A 22,447-nucleotide genomic window follows, 5' to 3' on the forward strand; every position below is an offset into this window, starting at 1 on the left:
CTACCCAGCAAGGATCTCTTTCAGGTTTGATGGAGAAATTAAAACCTTTACAGACAAGCAAAAGCTAAGAGAATTCAGCACCACCAAACCACCTTTACAACAAATGTTAAAGGAACTTCTCTAGGCAAGAAACACAAGAGAAGGAAAAGACCTACAATAACAAACCCAAAACAATAAAGAAAATGGTAATAGGAACATACATATTGATAATTACCTTAAATGTAAATGGATTAAATGCTCCAACCAAAAGACATAGACTGGCTGAATGGATACAAAAACAAAACCCATATATATGTTGTCTACAAGAGACCCACTTCAGACCTAGGGACACATACAGACTGAAAGTGAGGGGATAGAAAAAGATATTCCATGCAAATGGAAATCAAAAGAAAGCTGGAGTAGCAATTCTCATGTCAGACAAAACAGACTTTAAAATAAAGACTATTACAAGAGCCGAGGACACTATATAATGATCAAGGGATCAATCCAAGAAGAAGATATAACAATTGTAAATATTTATGCACCCAACATAGGAGCACCTCAATACATAAGGCAAATGCTAACAGCCATAAAAGGGGAAAACGACAGTAACACAATCATAGCAGGGGACTTTAACACCCCATTTCCACCAATGGACAGATCATCCAAAATGAAAATAAATAAGGAAACACAAGCTTTAAATGATACATTAAACAAGATGGACTTAATTGATATTTATAAGACATTCCATCCAAAAACAACAGAATACACTTTCTTCTCAAGTGCTCATGGAACATTCTCCAGGAGTCATCATATCTTGGGTCACAAATCAAGCCATGGTTAATTTAAGAAAATTGAAATTGTACCAAGTATCTTTTCTGACCACAACGCTACGAGACTAGATATCAATTACAGGAAAAAATCTGTAAAAAATACAAACACATGGAGGCTAAACAATACACTACTCAATAACCAAGAGATCACCAAAGAAATCAAAGAGGAAATCAAAAAATACCTAGAAAAAATTGACAATGAAAACACAACGACTCAAAACCTATGGGATGCAGCAAAAGCAGTTCTAAGAGGGAAGTTTATAGCTATACAATCCTACCTCAAGAAACAAGAAACATCTCAAATAAACAACCTAACCTTACACCTAAAGCAATTAGAGAAAGAAGAACAAAAAACCCCCAAAGTTAGCAGAAGGAAAGAAATCATAAAGATCAGATCACAAATAAATGAAAAAAATATCAAGGAAACAGTAGCAAAGATAAATAAAACTAAAAGCTGGTTCTTTAAGAAGATAAAAAAAAATTGATAAACCATTAGCCAGGCTCATCAAGAAAAAATGGGAGAAGACTCAAATCAATAGAATTAGAAATGAAAAAGAAGTAACAACTGACATTGCAGAAATACAAAGGATCATGAGAGATTACTACAAGCAACTATATGGCAATAAAATGGACAATCTGGAAGAAATGGACAAATTCTTAGAAAAGCACCACCTTCCAAGACTGAACCAGGAAGAAATAGAAAATATAAACAGACCAATCACAAGCACTGAAATTGAGACCGTGATTAAAAATCTTCCAACAAACAAAAGCCCAGGACCAGATGGCTTCACAGGTGAATTCTATCAAACATTTAGAGAAGAGTTAACACCTATCCTTCTCAAACTCTTCCAAAATATAGCAGAGGGAGGAACACTCCCAAGCTCATTCTATGAGACCACCATCACCCTGATACCAAAACCAGACAAAGGTGTTACAAATAAAGAAAACTATAGGCCAATATCACTGATGAATATAGATGCAAAAATCCTCAACAAAATACTAGCAAACAGAATCCAACAGCACATTAAAAGGATCATACACCATGATCAAGTGGGGTATATCCCAGGAATGCGAGAATTCTTCAATATACACAAATCAATCAATGTGATACACCATATTAACCAATTGAAGGAGAAAAACTATATGATCATCTCAATAGATGCAGAAAAAGCTTTTGACAAAATTCAACACCCATTTATGATAAAAACCCTCCAGAAAGTAGGCATAGAGGGAACTTACCTCAACATAATAAAGGCCATACTAACAAACCCACAGCCAACATCATTCTCAGTGGTGATAAGCTGAAACCATTTCCACTAAGATCAAGAACAAGACAAGGTTGCCCACTCTCACCACTATTATTCAACATAGTTTTGGAAGTTTCAGCCATGGCAATCAGAGAAGAAAAAGAAACAAAAGGAATCCAAATCAGAAAAGAAGAAGTAAAGCTGTCACTGTTTGCAGATGACATGATACTATCCATAGAGAATCCTAAAGACTCTACCAGAAAACTACTAGAGCTAAACAATGAATTTGGTAAAGTATCAGGATACAAAATTAATGCACAGAAATATCTTGCATTCCTATATACTAATGATGAAAAATCTGAAAGAGAAATTAAAGAAACACTCCCATTTACCATTGCAACAAAAAGAATACAATACCTAGGAAAAAACCTACCTAAGAAGACAAAAGTGCTGTATGCAGAAAACTATAAGACACTGAAGAAAGAAATTAAAGATGATACAAATAGATGGAGAGATATACCATGTTCTTGGATTGGAAGAATCAACATTGTGAAAATGACTATACTACCCAGAGCAATCTACAGAGTCAATGCAATCCCTATCAAACTACTAACAGCATTTTTCAAAGAAGTAGAACAAAAAATTTCACAATTTGTATGGAAACACAAAAGACCCCGAATAGCCAAAGCAATCTTGAGAAAGAAAAGCAGAGCTGGATGAATCAGGCTCCCTGACTTCAGACTATATTACAAAGCTACAGTAATCAAGACAGTGTGGTACTGGCACAAAAACAGAAATATAGATCAATAGAACAGGATAGAAAGCCCAGAGATAAACCCATGCACTTATGGTCACCTTATTTTTGATAAAGGAGGCAAGAATATACAATGGAGAAAAGACAGCCTCTTCAATAAGTGGTACTGGGAAAACAGGAGAGCTACATGTAAAAGAATGAAATTAGAACGCTCCCTAACACCATACAAAAAAATAAACTCAAAATGGATTAGAGACCTAAATGTAAGGCCAGACACTATAAAACTCTTAGAGGAAAACATAGGCAGAACACTCTATGACATAAATCACAGCAAGATCCTTTTTGACCCACCTCCTAGAGAAAAGAAAATAGAAACAAAAGTAAACAAATGGGAGCTAATGAAACTTCAAAGCTTTTGCAAAGCAAAGGAAACCATAAACAAGACCAAAAGACAAACCTCAGAATGGGAGAAAATATTTGCAAATGAAGCAACTGACAAAGGATTAATCTCCAAATTTACAAGCAGCTCATACAGCTCAATATCAAAAAACAAACAACCCAATCCAAAAATGGGCAGAAGACCTAAATAGACGTTTCTCCAAAGAAGATATACAGATTGCCAACAAACACATGAAAGAATGCTCAACATCACTGATCATTAGAGAAATGCAAATCAAAACTACAATGAGGTATCACCTCACACCAGTCAGAATGGCCATCATCAAAAAAACTACAAACAATAAATGCTGGAGAGGGTGTGGAGAAAAGGGAACCCTCTTGCACTGTTGGTGGGAATGTAAATTGATACAGCCACTATGGAGAACAGTATGGAGGTTCCTTAAAAAACCCAGCAATCCCACTACTGGGCATATACCCTGAGAAAACCAGAATTCAAAAAGAGTCATGTACCATAATGTTCATTGCAGCTCTATTTACAATAGCCAGGACTTGGAAGCAACCTAAGTGTCCATTGACAGATGAATGGGTAAAGAAGACGTGGCACATATATACAATGGAATATTACTCAGCCATAAAAAGAAACGAAATTGAGTTATTTGCAGTGAGGTGGATGAACCTAAAGTCTGTCATACAGAGTGAAGTAAGGCAGAAAGAGAACAACAAATACCATATGCTAACACATATATATGGAATCTAAAAAAAAAAAAAGGTTATGAAGAACCTAGGGGCAGGACAGGAATAAAGACGCAGATGTAGAGAATGGACTTGAGGACACGGGGAGGGGGAAGGGTAAGCTGGGATGAAGTGAGAGACTAGCACTGACTTATATATACTACCAAATGTAAAATAGATAGCTAGTGGGAAGTAGCCGTATAACACAGGGAGATCAACTCAGTGCTTTGTGACCACCTAGAGGGGCGGGATAGGGAGGGTGGGAGGGAGATGCAAGAGGGAGGAGATATGGGGATATATGTATACGTATAGCTGACTCACTTTGTTATACAGCAGAAACTAACACATCATCGTAAAGCAATTATACTCCAATAAAGAGGTTTAAAAAAAAAGAAAAATAGGAAAGGAATGTGTGTGTGTTTATATATATATAAAGGAAAAAAGAAAACTCACAGGAAAGTGACCAGGCAGGTCATAGGGAATGGGTATGGCTCAGGAGTGGTTGGGAGTGTACAGATGGATGGGTTACAGCGAGGACAGTTTTCTTGGTTCTGAACACTTAATTCTAGAGAAGTAAAAGATGGGCATGTTCAAAATCTAATAAAGAGGGGAAGAGAGCAAGTTTGCAGTGGAGAATCCTGGCAGACACCACTCTACCCAAGTGATCAAAGTTAACATCACCAAAAATACATATTGACACGATGTACCCTCTGATATCATGCACTGAGAAGGGCCTATAACTCTATGTTATGCTTCCCAATAATGCACATTTTACTCTAATCATGAGAAACAAACCCAGATTGAGGAATATTCTACAAAACAATTGACAGTACTCTTCAAAAGAATCAAGGTCATGAAAAACAAGGAAAGTTTCAGGAAATGCCCCAGGGGGGATCCTGGATTGGATACTGAAACAGGAAAAGGAGATTTGTGGACAAACTTGTGAAATCTAAATAAATTCTATAATTTTGTTAATAGTATCATTGTACCAACATTAATTTCTTCTTTTTGATAAGCGTCCGATGGTCATGTAAGAAGTTAACCTAAGGGGAAACTGGATGAAGGGTTTATGAGAACCACTTGTACTATTTTGGTGTATGTCTAAGATTAACTCAAAATTTTTTAAATGCAAAAAAAAAAAAAAACTAATAAAAAGAGAATCTCATGGACCAAAGGTTGGCTTCCTTACCATCTTTGAAGTCCAAGCCAACTTTCACACCAAAGGAGGCCAGCTACACTAAGCTGGTGGTCATGTTATAATACCTTTATCTGAGAGAGGGCCCTCATCAGAGATGGATTGGAAAAGGGTTTGAGGAATTAAATAGGATAGAAAGTCACAGAATAATGGTGCTCTTTATTTATTCAGAACATATAATGAGCCAGGCACTGTGCTAAGTTCTTTAAACCTTTTATCCCACTTAAACCTTACGACCTTTGAGGTAGCTGTAAAGTTTTCACTGTTGACAAGAGAGCAATCTGGGTGTTATAGAAATGGAGGAATACGATCAAACAGCTGAGAGCTGGTGGGTTGGGATTCAAATCCAGTCGGCTTTACTCCAGAGCTTGTTCTGAACCACTCCACTGTACTGTTTTCTCAGGGGTGACCTACATTCAGTTCGTACCTCAGGGTTTCTGTGCTGGCATGGGTGGGGTAAGAGGAGAGATAAGGCAGGAGGAAGGGGATGGCCTAGGATGGGCTGGTCAGCTGGAGCTGTCCATGGTGCTGGTCAGAGGGGCATGGAGCTGGAGAGCCTGTAGGAGATGGTGTAGGGGAAGACAGCTGGGAGAGCTAACACAGAGAAGAAGCCTGCACTAGACTAGAGGGACAGAGCAGTTAGACGTGGTCGCAGGTCCTCTACCGATCAGGAAGAATTAGAAGGAATTAGAACTTCAAGTTTGGGCTTAAAATAAATAACCATGTATACAGTAGCTGGTGAGATAGGATTTTTCCTCAGGTCTCACTTGCAACCAATAAGCCATCACTATCCAGGGTAGCTGTACTGGTTGTTAAAATCTGGAAATACTTTGGTACTAGTTGGTGAGTAGTCACTGGCTGAGTTCTCCACTGCTGCGGCTGCTCTCCCAGTCCTCTCTCCACACCTGCAGGCTTCCCCACAACCCAGCAACTAAAAGGTTAAGGCCTGGCACAATGTGGCCTCCCAGGACCCAGCTCTGGCTCTAAGGCCCCCTGGTGTCCATTCTCATAGGTCAGTACTCATAACTTACCAATTTTTAAGTATTTTGAATGCTACCCCTGTTTGCCCCCATTTTACAGGTGGGGAAAGTGAGGCTCTGGAATGTTTAATGATTTGCCTCAAATTGGTCAGCTTTTTCTTTTTTAACCTTTTTTTTTTTTTTGGCCGCACTACGTAGCATGCAGGATCCCTGACCAGGGATCAAACCCATGCCCCTGCAGTGGAAGCACAGAGTCTTAACCACTGGACCACCAGGGAAGTCCCAGCTCAGCTCTTAAATGGTGGAATCAGGACTTGAACTCGGTCTTCTGGGATTGAGCCTCATGTCATTTTCCATCCACCCCACTACTGTCGGCCTGTGTGCCTATTCACCATTTGATGGGGACAACGAGTACAGGAAGCAATTTGAAGAGGGGCTTTGGATTGACACAAGGGAGTTAGAAAAACCTATAGGGGTCTCAGGCAGAATGGAACTCTTTCTTTTGAATTACCTTGCCATATGGCAGTCTTCCCCCAGCCCCTGCCAAATTTGTGCCCTGGCAGCCCTTTCAGGCTGGAGGTGCTATCAATCTCCTGACACACCCTCTCCACACCAAGCAACCCAGGGGACCGCGGCAGTCTAATGCAGAGAGTGCTCTATGCCTGCTCCTAGATCCAGCCTTGAACAACCCCAGTGGCCCTCTTAGCTATAGTCTCCTCTTCATCTATCAGGTTGGGCTTAGAAGATTTACCCTACTTATTTCGGAGGTCAGGAGCTTCTGTGGGAGTACCCACCTCCTCATTTCCCTCCCCTAGCTTAAGTACGTCTTCGATGCTGACCTGATTTCAGAAGCAACACTGGAAACTGAGTCAGAGTTGCAGGGGAAGGAAAGTGGGAGAGGGCTTTGCCAGTCCTGGAGCTGGGTGACTTGCCAACTGGACAGCAGATCACCCCGGCATCTCTTCTTGTCTTTCTCCACGCTGGAGCAGGAAGGCAGCCTCCTTCTTGGAGAAACAAAAGAGGAGGCTGTGGAGAGGAGAAAAACTTTCCACTTCTCCAGTGTGCAGCAGAGAGGCTGGGACGTGGTAGGAGGCGAGGGTGGACAGAGAGCTGAGAGGCAAAATTCTAGGGCCTCCCACATAGTGAGTGACCCTCCTCTGTGTGTATGTGTGTGTGTGTCTGTGTGTAACTTTGTTGATTGTCTACCATGTGTCAAATACTTTACATAACTGATCACTCAGTCCCTACATAGGCCTTTTGATAATTATCCCCAGGTAAAAGATGAGGCTCAGAGAGGTCATGGGACTTGCCCAAGGTCATACAGCCAGTAAGTGGCAATCAGGATCAATCTCAGGTCTGCCTGATTTCCCAGCCCAGAGTCTTCTGGATTTCATGGGTGGCAGGGGGATGGCTATGGGAAAAAGGCTTAGAAAAGATAAATTTTGTGTGTGCTGAAGCCCAGATCATGGAGTGTGCTTTATCTTTATTACCCCCACTCCTCTGCTTCCAGCCAGGAGCATCAGAGTCCTCCTGCTCACCCTCTTCCCTCCCTTTCTTCCACATCCTGGTCTTCATCAGTATGCTGAATCCTCACCCACACTTGTTCATAGCCTTGAACAAAATAGCTCCACCCTGTTGTCTTTCTTGGGTCCATGGAGGAGATGGTCACCAGGACCCAGCATCCATTATTTCCCACACATTCCGGGATCCTGAAATGAGTGGCAAACCCCACTTTCTCTCCCTTCCTCGGGTTCAACGCCTTGCCACACCCCTTTCCATGCTGTTTGCTTCCTGGGGCAAAGTCCAGCTTGGGCCTCTCCCTGGGAGTCCACCATGCCAGTCAAGGTCACTCACCAGCAGAACTCCCAGGAGGCAGCTAGAAACTTGCAGAAGTAGAGCCCACAGAGGACCAACTACGAATCCCTTCTCACCGTCTCAAGCCCAGAATCCACCAAGGTTTGAGCAGGCCAGCTCTGCAGGGACACTCCTTCAGTGAAGAGGCACAAGGATGTGTGGCTCCTAGAATAAGCTTTTTTCTTTAAAATCTTTATTTATTTATTTGGCTGCACCAGGTCCTATTTGTGCCACTCAGGATCTTCGCTGTGGCATGCAGAATCTTTAGTTGCGGCATGCAGGCTCTTAGTTACAGCATGTGGGATCTAGTTCCTTGACTGGGGATCGAACCTGGGCCCCCTGCATTGGGAGCATGGAGTCTTAACTACTGGACCACCAGGGAAATCCCTAGAATAAGCTTTTCTAACCCTAATCCCCTTAGGGTTTTCTTGCTGGGATTCCTGAGGCCACCACCAAGCCTTGCCCCCAGAGTCACTGCTCCCTATTTGGCCTAAGAATGGACAAACAGGTCCCTTTCCCTGTTCCTAAGATCCAGCTGAGTCAGGATGACTATTTCAAAAAGAGCTTAGAGGAAAACAAAAAAGAAATCATTATAGAAACCACAAACAACATAAAAGTGGTAACGTCCAAAGTACAGGTTTCCTATACTGAGAATAACATTAAAACCAGTGAAAAGCTTACTGAGTTCCACATTCCTCGATCCCAAGAAAACTCCAGACCTAACTGTGCTGGCATAACTTAATGGGCCCCCTGGTCTGACCCTTCCCTCTAATACAGCCAGCCTCTGGCCATGTGATCTCCCAGGCCAACTCAGGCAACACTGTCATCTGAGTCTTTCACCTTTCACAGATATACTCCAACTTTCCCAAAATGAGAGTTTGTTTTCTGGGTTTACCCCTAGAGTGTCTAAGTTCTCTCCCCCAACACCCACCTCCATCACTGTCCTGGGTAGTGAAACATCTTTAATTGCCCATGAATGAACTCTGAGATTTTCAGCCTCACCCACCTAAGAAGTCTTCACCAAATGAGACTCTTCCTCCCAAAGGACATACAAACAAATGAACTAATGGGCTTCCAAAAATCCATATTATGTGTAATAATGCCTTCTTCATACATTCACCTTCAGATCCCTTCAAGAGTTAGCTTTGTGCTGGGCAGAAGGAAATGCTAGGAGAAAATGCCTAGAACACATTCTCTTCCACCTGCAAAAGGAATTAATTTGAAAAGCAATATGCAAATAAGAAATAACTACCGGCTGCTTTTAAGTTAACAATTGCAATCACAGAATAAAGTTCCAGTTGAAATTCTGACCCTATGTCACCGAGGGGTATCAGAAAAGAACAGAAACAACTCTCACTGGTGTGACAAGTCCTTGTAGTAGCCTCCTCTGAATTTGGTCTTCAACTAAAGCCAGGATTGCGGGGACGTCACGACAACTGTGCTGCGACTGGTAGAAGACAGTTACTGCTAGCAGGGAAAGTCGGAGAATAAAAAATGGTGGTGAGCGTTAAAGTTGCGCGGAGCTTTCGCCTTCTGTGATCCTTGACTCCTTCGGGTAGCCGTCGTTGCCCTGGGATACCAGGAGACGCCGTGTCCTGCGCGTCCTGTATCTATAGAGACGACAACATGGCGGCGGTGTGAGTTCTGAGCGTTGGTCCAAGTGACCAGCGGGAGCTGCGCAAGTGGCCAGGGAAGGTATCTGTCTTGGGAGACGGTCTCTTTTGGGAAGTCGTAACCAGGGGTCCCCTCGGTGTCCTTCAGAGAGCCCGGAGGGACTGAGACTTGGGCGAGATCAGCCTGGGGATCTCTTAGACGATGGTGGAACAGCTCTAAGTATATTTTATTCCTTCTTTTTACCTCTTTCTTCCTCCCTCTACTTGGCGACCCGCCACTTTTTACACTGGTCATCTTAGGAATTTTTAGGTTGGAAATTAGGCAAATAAAGGAAGCTGATGATATTTTTTTAAGATCCTCAAGATTAGAAAAAGATTTAAAACAACACCTCCCTTGCCCAGTGTCCTCACAATGATTGCAGATGTGTGAATCTTTTGGAAGAGTAGCACGTGTTAGTGTGGAAGTTGTAATTGTTCATTATAGTAACATAGGTTTGTCTAGGGCTTTTTCACTTCTCTATTTCTTTCAAGCTTCACATCAATTTTGTGAAATACAATAACCCTCATTTTACAGGTAAGGAGGCTGAGGCTTGAGGAGATGGAGAAACTTGCCCATCTTAAACGAATCTGAGCAGATGCTTCAACCCAGCTTTTCTTGCTCCAGGACCAGTGCTCACTTCTAAGCCCTAAGACCTGGTCTGGACCAGCTTTCTATCCCACTGTCTCTCATTTTTCCTACAAGTGTTGATTGGAAATTTTTTCAGAGCCTTGAGGCAGGGACTGTCTGTAGAATCCCCTAAGGTAACAGTCATTAATGAGCCGGGGAAGTACTACAAAGCCATCCAATAGCAGAGAAGTAATGGGACCTTCCTCCCTATCTCCCCAGCTTGCATTTCTTTGATTCCATCTGAACAGTTCACTTCACAACCAAAGGTAGGAGCCTTGCCTGTCCTGTCCTGTGCCTAGCACTGGTACATAGCAGGCACTCAGTAAATGCCTTGTGAATGAATGAATGTAAGATAATCCCCTCCAGAGGGTTTGGACATATTGCCAATTAGGAAAAAGTGCATCAACAGAATCTTTTGTTCTGAATGGGTGGTGGGGAGGGGACGGGAGAGTGTCTGATGGAAACGTGGAACTTTCTAAAGGGCGACCATGAAATTGTTTACTAAAGCATAATATGTTGTAAAAGGGAGCTGAAACCCAGACTTGAAAAGAGATAATTTTAGGCCAAATAAAAGACAATTCCATCTAATCATAAATTGTTGTAAGAACTAAAATATATGTGAAGGACTTACAACACTGCTTGGCACATGGTAAGTTCTTAGTAAATGTTCTTAGAAGTTGTTATTATTTTTGAGATTGCTATTCAAAGAGATGGGCTAGGATACTGAGTAGTCTTAAAAATGTATACATGTTCAAAAAAGGATTACATTGATGCTGTCCAATGTAGTAGCCATACCTGGGTATATGTGCTGAAGGAAGCCTGCTAAAGGAAGGGGGATTTGAGAGGGAGCCAGAGCCAGTTTGGGACACTTCTGTGTCCCCTAGAGCAGGGCCAAGCACCCTTTTGAGCATTTGGTGAAAGCTGTGGACACTCTCCCTGGAAAAGAGCACATGCCCAAACCCATGACATTTTGCATATAATTTGTCTATAACGTTTGCATGTATTTGCATATAACTTCCAGCCGCAGTCTATCAGTGGATCCCTCTGTTTTAGAGGTTGATTCATTAATCTTTGGACTGAGTCATTATTTTAGTGAATGCTTCCTTTAAACCTGGACTACATGTCGTGTACTGATAGAGGAAACCCAGAAGCCCAAGAATCCTCCAGTCTCATTTGCTTCTTCTTTGACTCTTATTCCTTTTCCCACAGGAGGCAAGCCACGTTCAGAGGAAACAAGTAGAGAGTAAAAGCCAAGTAAAGGTAATGCATATGCTTCAGTAACACTCACTGGGGGCTTGCTGAGAAATGCCAAGTGTGGCCTTGGAGAGCAGGGCTGCCTGGGCCTCATCCCCAGTTCCCTTTTCCAAATGGCCTTTCCTGAACGGTGAGTCCCTAGGCTCCCAGGCAAAGCCTTGGATCTTGCATTCAGTCTTGTTCCTCATGGTGCTACTTCACACCTGTTGCCAGAGCTAGGAAGCAGACACCCCTGCGTGAAAATGATGGCCGTGGTGAGCCTTCTTCATTGACCCCTCTTTTTCATGCCCCTCCTGCCTCCCCTCTGGTCTCTTCCCAGCTCCCAACTGGCAGGAACTCCTGTCTTAGCCAGAGAGCTTCCCTTGGACTTGTGTTCCAGGCACCGGATGCTCATCAGGGCAGCCCTAAGCCTCCTCACGAGGACAGCGGGGACTACACCATGAACGCTGGATCATGCCTGAGTGCCAGCACAGTGGCCTTTCCCACCATCACTGGCAGCAGCGTGGCCATGAGTGCCTACAGCAGCAGCAATGCTAGTGCCTGTGTGAGGACACGTGCGGGGCGGGTGGAGTGGGTGGAGCAGGGCCAAGCAGGGTAGATGGGCAGCAGGGCAGCGGGGGTAGGAATCTGAGACGACCCCACTCTCCTGTCTAAACTCCAGTACTAGACCCTGCATACACTGAGCCCTATGCTAACTGGAGTGGTGGCAGCTGTGAGCGTGATGGTGGAGCGGGGAGAACGCTGGGGAGATGCGAGTTGGGGGCTGATAGAGTAGCCAGTAGTTCTCTCTTCCTTCACAAAGCTCTTCTGGTCTCGAGCCCTAGGGCTTTGTGTTTGTCAGTGGATGGATGTTGTTTACTTCTCACAGCTCTCGGGGGTCCCTCTCTGTGATAGCGCAGGACCAGGGCAGGGGGTGCTTGTCTAGGGATGTAACTATGGGGTCTCACTGCATTTGTGCAGCATGTGTCTGTATCATTTGTGAATTCTCGTGTTTCCTTAGATGTGATGGTGGTTGCATTTGCCTCTCTGTGGACCGGGGTCATCTCACCCCTCCATCTGTGCCATTCTGGCCCAGTTTGCTCACAGATTCACTCACTGCCCTTCCCCACTCTGCTCTGAGCTGGCAGGAGATTGGAAGTTGGGAAGAAGGGAGAAGCCAGGCTATTTATCTTCTTCCCTCTCTGCTTTTGACAGTGTCTCCATCAGCAGCTGCATCTCCCTGTGACTCCAGTCCCCACCAGACAGGCCTCTGGGCTCTGAGAACCCCGCCACTTCCCCTAACCTATGTGTGGTGGCAGCTTCTTGATGTTGTTAACTTTGGGGTTACTTCACTATCCCCTGGTTGTGCATTAAATTCCTTATTTTAAACACCCGGAGTGGCTTCTGTTTTCCTGGTTGGACCCTAACTGATGCACCAGTTGATATTTATAATGAATGATCCTTGCTCACCCAAGTCACCTTTCCTCCACGGGCAGGTCAGGCCATCCGACACTCTCTATAAACTGAGATATAGTTCCAAGAAAGAAGGGATTTGCCAGTCCTGTTCACTTTTATAGTCCTGGCACCTAATACAATGTCCATTGCATCATAGGTAGTCAACAAATATCTGTCGAATAGATAAATGTATCCTTATGTTATGTAATGACATAAAAACAATACTTGGTCAAAGATAAAGTTAAATGGCAGTGAATTTACTTTCAGAGCGATGACTGGTAGGAAGAGGCACCTGTTTCATCCTTCTGCCATCTTGCCACCCCAGGGATTTTTCCATCTCCCTCCCCCCTCAGATAGATAGGGGCTAGGGATTCACCTATGACAGGATTTTCCATTACAGACGAGAAGCGTTGGCATAGCGAACCTCTAGCATCATTAGGAGAAGTGCTTGGGGTGGTCTCGAAGTCAAGGCACGGGGTGCGGGTTGGTCGCAGGCAAATTGGCTCTTTCTTCTGCTCTACCAGCTAGGTGAGGGGTGGAAGAGGGAATGGTGGTGTATCCCTGTGCTCTGGAGAAGTGCCGGGGATAGACCACTCCAACTAGGAGAGGCTTCTGTAGCGAAGGGGTAGGATGGCAGGCAGAGGAGGAGGAGGCAGCATCTGAACAGGCCGGGATCTGAGGGCACACTGAGGAGCACAACAGGCAAGCTAAGGCTGCTGAGTGTGCCAGGTGGAATGGCCCGTGCGGTGGCCAGGGAAGGCTTCATGGGCAGGGTCTCTGGGAATCTAGTTGGAAAACCATTCCAGTGACCTCAGAAGAGGTAATATCTGACTCGCCTACCCGCCCCTCACCTTCTCTCTCCAGACCATCCCCCAGGGGTGAAGAGTGGTGTGATTCATTACTTTCTGGAGGTGGGGAGATCTTTGCCCATTCTCTGGGTCTTTGAATCCTATCCCACTTGCTTCTCCCCTTTCTCCCTGCCGACCAGACAGCCTGCCAGTTCCATGGATACTCAGAAGTGCTTCCCAAAGAAGCAGGACAAAGTGAAGAAGAGGGTCATCTGGGGCATTGAGGTGGCTGAGGAGCTTCAGTGGAAAGGCTGGGAGTTGGGGAAGGAGATCACCAAGAACCTGGTTCTGAAAAATCTATCCTTGAAAATCCAGAAGATAAAGTACAGGTACCAGTATGAGCGATCAGAGACTAAGTCCCTGAGCCTTCAAGCCCCCAAAGCAGCCACTCTTAAAAAACACACTTTTAAAATGTCATATAAAACCAGAAGAGGATATAAAACATGTACAGCTTGAATAATTGTTGAGAGTATAATTTGAATAATTGTTGAATAATTGTGACCAGATTAAATAATGGAATACTAACAGTGTCTGAAGCTCACCTTCTCCCACTATGTGTCCCCCGCACTGGAACACCTTCCCTACCCATAAAGGTAACCAATACCTTGTCTTTCATGATAATGATTTTCTTGTTTTTCTCAAAAGGTTTTACCACTTATGTTTGTATCCCTAAATGTTATAGTTTAATTTTTCCTTCTTATGAACTTTATATAAGCGGGATAACATGGTATATTTTGTTACACTTTTTTTTTTTTTTTTTTTTTTTTTTGCGGTACGCGGGCCTCTCACTGTTGTGGCCTCTCCCGTTGCGGAGCACAGGCTCCGGACGCACAGGCTCAGCGGCCGTGGCTCACGGGCCTAGCCGCTCCGCGGCATGTGGGATCTTCTCGGACCGGGGCACGAACCCGTGTGCCCTGCATCGGCAGGCGGACTCTCAACCACTGCGCCACCAGGGAAGGCCCCGTTACACTTTTATTTTGCTCAGTTATGTTCGTAAGACTCATCCACATGCAGATATAGTTCATCCTTTTTCATTGCAGTATAATAGTCCAATGTATGCTTCTACCTATTCACCCATTCTTCTGTTAAGGGACGTTTGGGTTGTTTCCAGTTTGGGTCTGTATACATCTCCTATTGCACAAGTTCAAGAGTTTTTCTAGGGTAGATACATAGGAGTACAGTTGCTGTGACTTAGAACATGTACATGTTTGCTTTTTGTAGATTTCTGTACATGTTTGCCAAACTCTTTCCCAAAGGACTTGTAATCCATTTATATTCCCATAAGCCACATATGAGCGTTCCCATTCCTCTGTGTCTTTATCAACAATTGATAATGTCAAGATTTAAAATTTTTGCCAATAATGGTAATTTGTTGTGGGTTCAATTTGCATTTCTCTGATTACTAATACAGCTGAGTGTCTTTTCAAATGTTATTGGCCATTTCATTTGTGAAATACATGTTTAAGCCTGTGCCCATTTTTCTAATAGATTATCTTTTTTCATTTTTTAAAAATATTGAAATATAGCTGATTTATAATATTATATTAGTTTCAGATGTGTAGAATGGTGATCCAGTATTTTTTTAGATTATACTCCCTTAAAAGCTATTATAAGATATATGGTTGCCAGGGGATAAGGGGGGGGAGGGATAAATTGGGATATTGGTATTGACATATACACACTACTATATATAAAATAGATACCTAAGCAGGACCTACTGTATAGCACAGGGAACTCTACTCAATTCTCTGTAATGACCTACATAGGAAAAGAATCTAAAAAAGAGCAGATATATGTGTATGTACAACCGATTCACTTTGCTGTACAGCAGAAACTAACACAACATTGTAAATCAACTATACTCCAATAAAAATTAGAAGAAAAAAAGACAAAAGACAATCAACAAAGAAGACATACAGATAGCTAACAGCACATGAAAAGATGCTGAAGATCACTAATTATTAGAGAAATGCAAATCAAAACGACAATGAGATAACACCGCACACCTGTCAGAATGGCTATCATCAGAAAGTCTACAAATAACAAATGTTGGTGAGGACGTGGAGAAAAGGGAACCCTTGTACACTGTTGGTGGGAATGGAAATTGGTCAGTCGTCATGGAAAACAGTGCAGAGGTTCCTCAAAAAACTAAAAAAAACGACCATATGATTCAGCAATTCCACTCCTGGGTATATGTCCAGAAAAAAACAAAAACACTAATTGGAAAAGATAAATGCATCCCAATGTTCATAGCAATAGCCAACCCAAGCATCCATCAACAGACAAATGAGTATATATCAATATATACCACAATGGGATATTACTCAGCCAGAATAAAAGAATGAAATTCTGCCATTTGCAGCAACATGGACGGACCTAGAGAATATAATGCTTAGCGAAATAAGTCAGACAGAGAAAGACAAATACTGTATGATATCACTTATATGTACAATCTAAAAAATAAAACAAATGAATGTATATAGCAAAAGAGAAACAAACTCACAGATACAGAAAACAAACCAGTGGTTACCAGTGGGGAGAGGGAAGTGGGGAGGGGCAAGATAGGGACATGGGATTAAGAAAAACAAACTACTAAGTTTAAAGTAGATAAGCAACAAAGATATATTGCAGAGTACAGGGAATTATAGTCATTATCTTGTAATAACTTTGTTTTAAATTTAAGTTCCCAGTAGGTCCTGCTTAGGTAACTATTTTATATATAGTAGTGTGTATATGTCAATCCCAATCTCCCAGTTTATCCCTACCCCTTCCCTCCATGTTTGTTTTTTGCACCTGTGACTCTATTTCTATTTTGTAAGTAAGTTCATTTGTACCATTTTTTTAGATTCCACATATAAGCGCTATCATATGATATTTGTCTTTTTCTGTCTGACTGACTTCACTCGTATGACAATTTCTAGGTCCATTCATGTTGCTGCAAATGGTGTTATTTCATTCTTTTTTATGGCTGAGTAATATTCCATTGTATATATGTGTACCACATCTTCTTTATCCATTTCTCTGTCAATGGACATTTAGGTTGCTTCCATGTCCTGGCTATTGTAAATAGTGCTGCAATGAACATTGGGGTGTATGTATCTTTTTGCATTATGGTTTTCTCCGGATATATGCCCAGGAGTGGGATTGCTGGATCATACGGCAGCTCTATTTTTAGTTTTTTAAGGAAACTCCATACTGTTCTCCATAATGGTTGTACCAATTTACATTCCCACCAACAGTATAGGAAGGTTCCCTTTTCTCCACACCCTTCCCAGCATTTATTGTTTGCAGATTTTTTGATAATGGCCATTCTGACTGGTGTGAGGTGATACCTCATTGTAGTTTTGATTTGCATTTCTCTAATAATTAGTGATGTTGAGCATCTTTTCATGTGCCTCTTGTCCATCTGTATGTCTTCTTTGGAGAAATGTCTTTTTATTTATTTTATTTATTTATATTTTTAAAATTTTTTTGTGGTACGTGGGCCTCTCACTGCTGTGGCCTCTCCCGCCGCGGAGCACAGGCTCCGGACGCGCAGGCCCAGCGGCCATGGCTCACGGGCCCAGCCACTCTGTGGCATGTGTGATCCTCCCGGACCGGGGCACAAACCCGCGTCCCCTGCATCGGCAGGCGGACTCTCAACCACTGCGCCACCAGGGAAGCCCGAGAAATGTCTCTTTAGATCTTCTGCCCATTTTTTGATTGGGTGTTTGCTTTTTCAATAATGAGCTGCATGAGCCTTTTGTATATTTGGGAGATTAATCCCTGTCGGTCAGTTCATTTGCAAATATTTTCTCCCATTCTGTGGGTTGTTTTTTTCATTTTGTTTATGGTTTCCTTTGCTGTGCTAGATTGTCTTTTCCTTTTTTTTTTAAATTTAATTTTATTTATTTTTTTAAACAGCAGGTTCTTATTAGTCATCAATTTTATACACATCAGTGTATACATGTCAATCCCAATCGCCCAATTCAGCACACCACCATCCCCACCCCACCCCCCGCGGCTTTCCCCCCTTGGTGTCCATACGTTTGTTCTCTACATCTGTGTCTCAACTTCTGCCCTGCATACCAGTTCATCTGTACCATTTTTCTAGGTTCCACATACATGCGTTAATATACGATATTTGTTTTTCTCTTTCTGACTTACTTCACTCTGTATGACAATCTCTAGATCCATCCACGTCTCAACAAAGGACCCAATTTCGTTCCTTTTTATGGCTGAGTAATATTCCATTGTATATATGTGCCACATCTTCTTTATCCATTCATCTGTCGATGGACACTTAGGTTGCTTCCATGTCCTGGCTATTGTAAATAGAGCTGCAATGAACATTGCAGTACATGACTCTTTTTGAATTATGGTTTTCTCAGGGTATATGACCAGTAGTGGGATTGCTGGGTCGTATGGTAGTTCTATTTGTAGTTTTTTAAGGAACCTCCATACTGTTCTCCATAGTGGCTGTATCAATTTACATTCTGACCAACAGTGCAAGAGGGTTCCCTTTTCTCCACACCCTCTCCAGCATTTGTTGTTTGTAGATTTTCTGATGCTGCCCATTCTAACTGGTGTGAGGTGATACCTCATTGTACTTTTGATTTGCATTTCTCTAATAATTAGTGATGTTGAGCAGCTTTTCATGTGCTTCTTGGCCATCTGTATGTCTTCTTTGGAGAAATGTCTATTTAGGTCTCCTGCCCATTTTTGGATTGGGTTGTTTGTTTTTTTAATATTGAGCTGCATGAGCTGTTTATATATTTTGCAGATTAATCGTTTGTCTGTTGATTCGTTTGCAAATATTTTCTCCCATTCTGAGGGTTGTCTTTTTGTCTTGTTTATGGTTTCCTTTGCTGTGCAAAAGCTTTGAAGTTTCATTAGGTCCCATTTGTTTATTTTTGTTTTTATTTCCATTACTCTAGGAGGTGGATCAAAAAAGATGTTGCTGTGATTTATGTCAAAGAGTGTTCTTCCTATGTTTTCCTCTAAGAGTTTTATAGTGTCCAGTCTTACATTTAGGTCTCTAATCCATTTTGAGTTTATTTTTGTGTACGGTGTTAGGGACTATTCTAATTTCATTCTTTTACATGTAGCTGCCCAGTTTTCCCAGCACCACTTATTGAAGAGGCTGTCTTTTCTCCATTGTATATCCTTGCCTCCTTTGTCATAGATTAGTTGACCATAGGTGCGTGGGTTTATCTCTGGGCCTTCTATCTTGTTCCTTTGACCTATGTTTTTGTTTTTGTGCCAGTACCATATTGTCTTGATTACTGTAGCTTTGTAGTATAGTCTGAAGTCAGGGAGTCTAATTCCTCCAGCTCCGGTTTTTTCCCTCAAGACTGCTTTGGCTATTGGGGGTCTTTTGTGTCTCCATACAAATTTTACGATTTTTTGTTCTAGTTCCGTAAAAAATGCCATTGGTAATTTGATAGGGATTGCATTGAATCTGTAGATTGCTTTGGGTAGTATAGTCATTTTCACAATATTGATTCTTCCAATCCAAGAACATGGTATATCTCTCCATCTGTTGGTATTGTCTTTAATTTCTTTCATCAGTGTCTTATACTTTTCTTCATACAGGTCTTTTGTCTCCCTAGGTAGGTTTATTCCTAGGTATTTTATTCTTTTTTTTGCAGTGATAAATGGGAGTGTTTCTTTAATTTCTCTTTCAGACTTTTCATCATTAGTATATAGGAATGCAAGATATTTCTGTGCATTAATTTTGTATCCTGCAACTTTACCAAATTCATTGATTAGCTCTAGTAGTTTTCTGGTGGCATCTTTAGGATTCTCTATGTATAGTATCATGTCAAACAGTGCAAACAGTGTCACTGCAAACAGTGACAGTTTTACTTCTTCTTTTCCATTTTGTATTCATTTTATTTCTTTTTTTTTCTCTGATTTCTGTGGCTAGGACTTCCAAGACTATGTTGAGTAATAGTGGTGAGAGTGGACATCCTTGTCTTGTTCCTGATCTTAGAGGAAATGCTTTCAGTTTTTCACCATTGAGAATGATGTTTGCTGTGGGTTTGTCATATATGACCTTTATTATGTTGAGGTAGGTTCCCTCTATGCCCACTTTCTGGAGAGTTTTTCTTATCATAAATGGGTGTTGAATTTTGTCAAAAGCTTTTTCTGCATCTATTGAGATGATCATATGGTTTTTCTTCTTCAATTTGTTAATATGGTGTATCACATTGATTGATTTGCATATATTGAAGAATCCTTGCATCCCTGGAATAAATCCCACTTGATCATGGTGTACGATCCTTTTAAAGTGTTGTTGGATTCTGTTTGCTAGTATTTTGTTGAGGATTTTTGCATCTATATTCATCAGTGATATTGGTCTGTAGTTTTCTTTTTTGGTAGTATCTTTGTCTGGTTTTGGTATCAGGGTGATGGTGACCTCATAGAATGTGTTTGGGAGTGTTCCTTACTCTGCAATTTTTTGGAAGAGTTTTAGAAGGATGGGTGTTAGCTCTTCTCTAAATGTTTGATAGAATTCACCTGTGAAGGCATCTGGTCCTGGACTTTTGTTTTTTGGAAGATTTTTAATCACAGTTTCAATTTCATTACTTGTGATTGGTTTGTTCATATTTTCTATTTCTTCCTGGTTCAGTCTTGGAAGGTTATACCTTTCTAAGAATTTGTCCATTTCTTCCAGGTTGTCCATGTTATTGGCATAGAGTTGCTTGTTGTAGTCTCTTAGGATGCTTTGTATTTCTGCGGTGTCTGTTGTAACTTCTCCTTTTTCATTTCTAATTTTATTGATTTGAGTCCTCTCCCTCTTTTCCTTGATGACTCTGGCTAATGTTTTATCAACTTTGTTTATCTTCTCAAAGAACCAGCTTTTAGTTTTATTGATCTTGGCTATTGTTTTCTTTGTTTCTATTTCATTTATTTCTGCTCTGATCTTTATGATTTCTTTCCTTCTACTAACTTTGGGTTTTGTTTGTTCTTCTTTCTCTGGTTCCTTTAGGTGTAAATTAGATTGTTTATTTGAGATTTTTCTTGTTTCTTGAGGTAGGCTTGTATTGCTATAAACTTCCCTCTTAGAACTGCTTTTGCTGCATCCCATAGGTTTTGGATCATCGTGTTTTCATTGTCATTTGTCTTTAGGTATTTTTTGATTTCCTCAGTGATCTCTTGGTTATTTAGTAACATATTGTTTAGCCTCCATGTGTTTGTGTTTTTTACATTTTTTCCCCCTGTAATTGATTTCTAATCTCATAACATTGTGGTCAGAAAAGATACTTGATACGATTTCAATTTTCTTAAATTTACTGAGGCTTGATTTGTGACCCAAGATGTGATTTATCCTGGAGAATGTTCCGTGCACACTTGAGAAGAAAGTGTAATCTGCTGTTTTTGGATGGAATGTCCTATATGTATCAGTTAAATCTATCTGGTCTATTGTGTCATTTAAAGCTTCTGTTTCCTTATTTATTTTCATTTTGGATGATCTGTCCATTGGTGTAAGTGAGGTGTTAAAGTCCCCCACTATTATTGTGTTACCGTCGATTTCCTCTTTTATAGCTGTTAGCAGTTGCCTTATGTACTGAGATGCTCCTGTGTTGGGTGCATATATATTTATAATTGTTATATCTTCTTCTTGGATTGATCCCTTGATCATTATGTAGTGTCCTTCCTTGTCTCTTGAAGCATTCTTTATTTTAAAGTCTATTTTATCTAATATGAGTATTGCTACCCAGCTTTCTTTTGATTTCCATTTGCATGGAATATCTTTTTCCATCCCCTCACTTTCAGTCTGTATGTGTCCCTAGGTCTGAAGTGGGTCTCTTGTAGAGAGCATATATATGGGTCTTGTTTTTGTATCCATTCAGCAAGTCTGTGTCTTTTGGTTGGAGCATTTAATCCATTCACGTTTAAGGTAATTATCAATATGTATGTTCCTATGACCATTTTCTTAATTGTTTTGGGTTTTTTTTTTTTAGGTTCTTTTCTTCTCTTGTGTTTCCCACTTAGAGACGTTCCTTTAGCATTTGTTGTAGAGCTGGTTTGGTGGTGCTGAATTCTCTTAGCTTTTGCTTGTCTGTAAAGCTTTTTATTTCTCCATCGAATCTGGATGAGATCCTTGCTGGCTAGAGTAATCTTGGTTGTAGGTTCTTCCCTTTCATCACTTTAAGTATATCATGCCACTCCCTTCTGGCTTGCAGAGTTTCTGCTGAGAAGTCAGCTGTTAACCTTATGGGAGTTCCCTTGTATGATATTTGTCGTTTTTCCCTTGCTGCTTTCAATACTTTTTCTTTGTCTTTAATTTTTGCCAGTTTGATTACTATGTGTCTCAGAGTGTTTCTTCTTGGGTTTATCCCGTATGGGACTCTCTGCGCTTCCTGGACTTGGGTGGCTATTTCCTTTCCCATGTTAGGAAATCTTTCGACTATAATTTCTTCAAATATTTTCTCAGGTCCTTTCTCTCTCTCTTCTCCTTCTGGGACCCCTATAATGCAAATGTTGTTGCGTTTAATGTTGTCCCAGAGGTCTCAGGCTGTCTTCATTTCTTTTCATTCTTTTTTCTTTATTCCATTCCGCAGCAGTGAATTCCACCATTCTGTCTTCCAGGTCACTTATCCGTTCTTCTGCCTCAGTTATTCTGCTATTGATTCCTTCTAGTGTATTTTTCATTTCAGTTATTGTATTGTT

The 22,447-nt window shown here is 41.4% G+C and overlaps 1 protein-coding gene across 1 annotated transcript in view; it reads left to right on the forward strand.

Annotated features, from left to right (window-relative positions):
• The window catches only part of CFAP65 (cilia and flagella associated protein 65), a 61,805-nt gene that overhangs the window by 9,098 nt on the left and 30,260 nt on the right, over positions 1-22,447 (forward strand). Inside the window, exons 2-6 of the mRNA XM_070046039.1 lie at positions 9,642-9,668; positions 10,473-10,519; positions 11,463-11,513; positions 11,827-12,045; positions 13,934-14,118. Of these exons, the coding sequence (XP_069902140.1) occupies positions 9,642-9,668; positions 10,473-10,519; positions 11,463-11,513; positions 11,827-12,045; positions 13,934-14,118 (529 nt within the window). The remainder of the gene's footprint in view (positions 1-9,641; positions 9,669-10,472; positions 10,520-11,462; positions 11,514-11,826; positions 12,046-13,933; positions 14,119-22,447) is intronic.

This window comes from Globicephala melas, chromosome 7 (assembly GCF_963455315.2).
Source record: "Globicephala melas chromosome 7, mGloMel1.2, whole genome shotgun sequence".
NCBI classification, from domain to species: Eukaryota; Metazoa; Chordata; class Mammalia; order Artiodactyla; family Delphinidae; genus Globicephala; species Globicephala melas.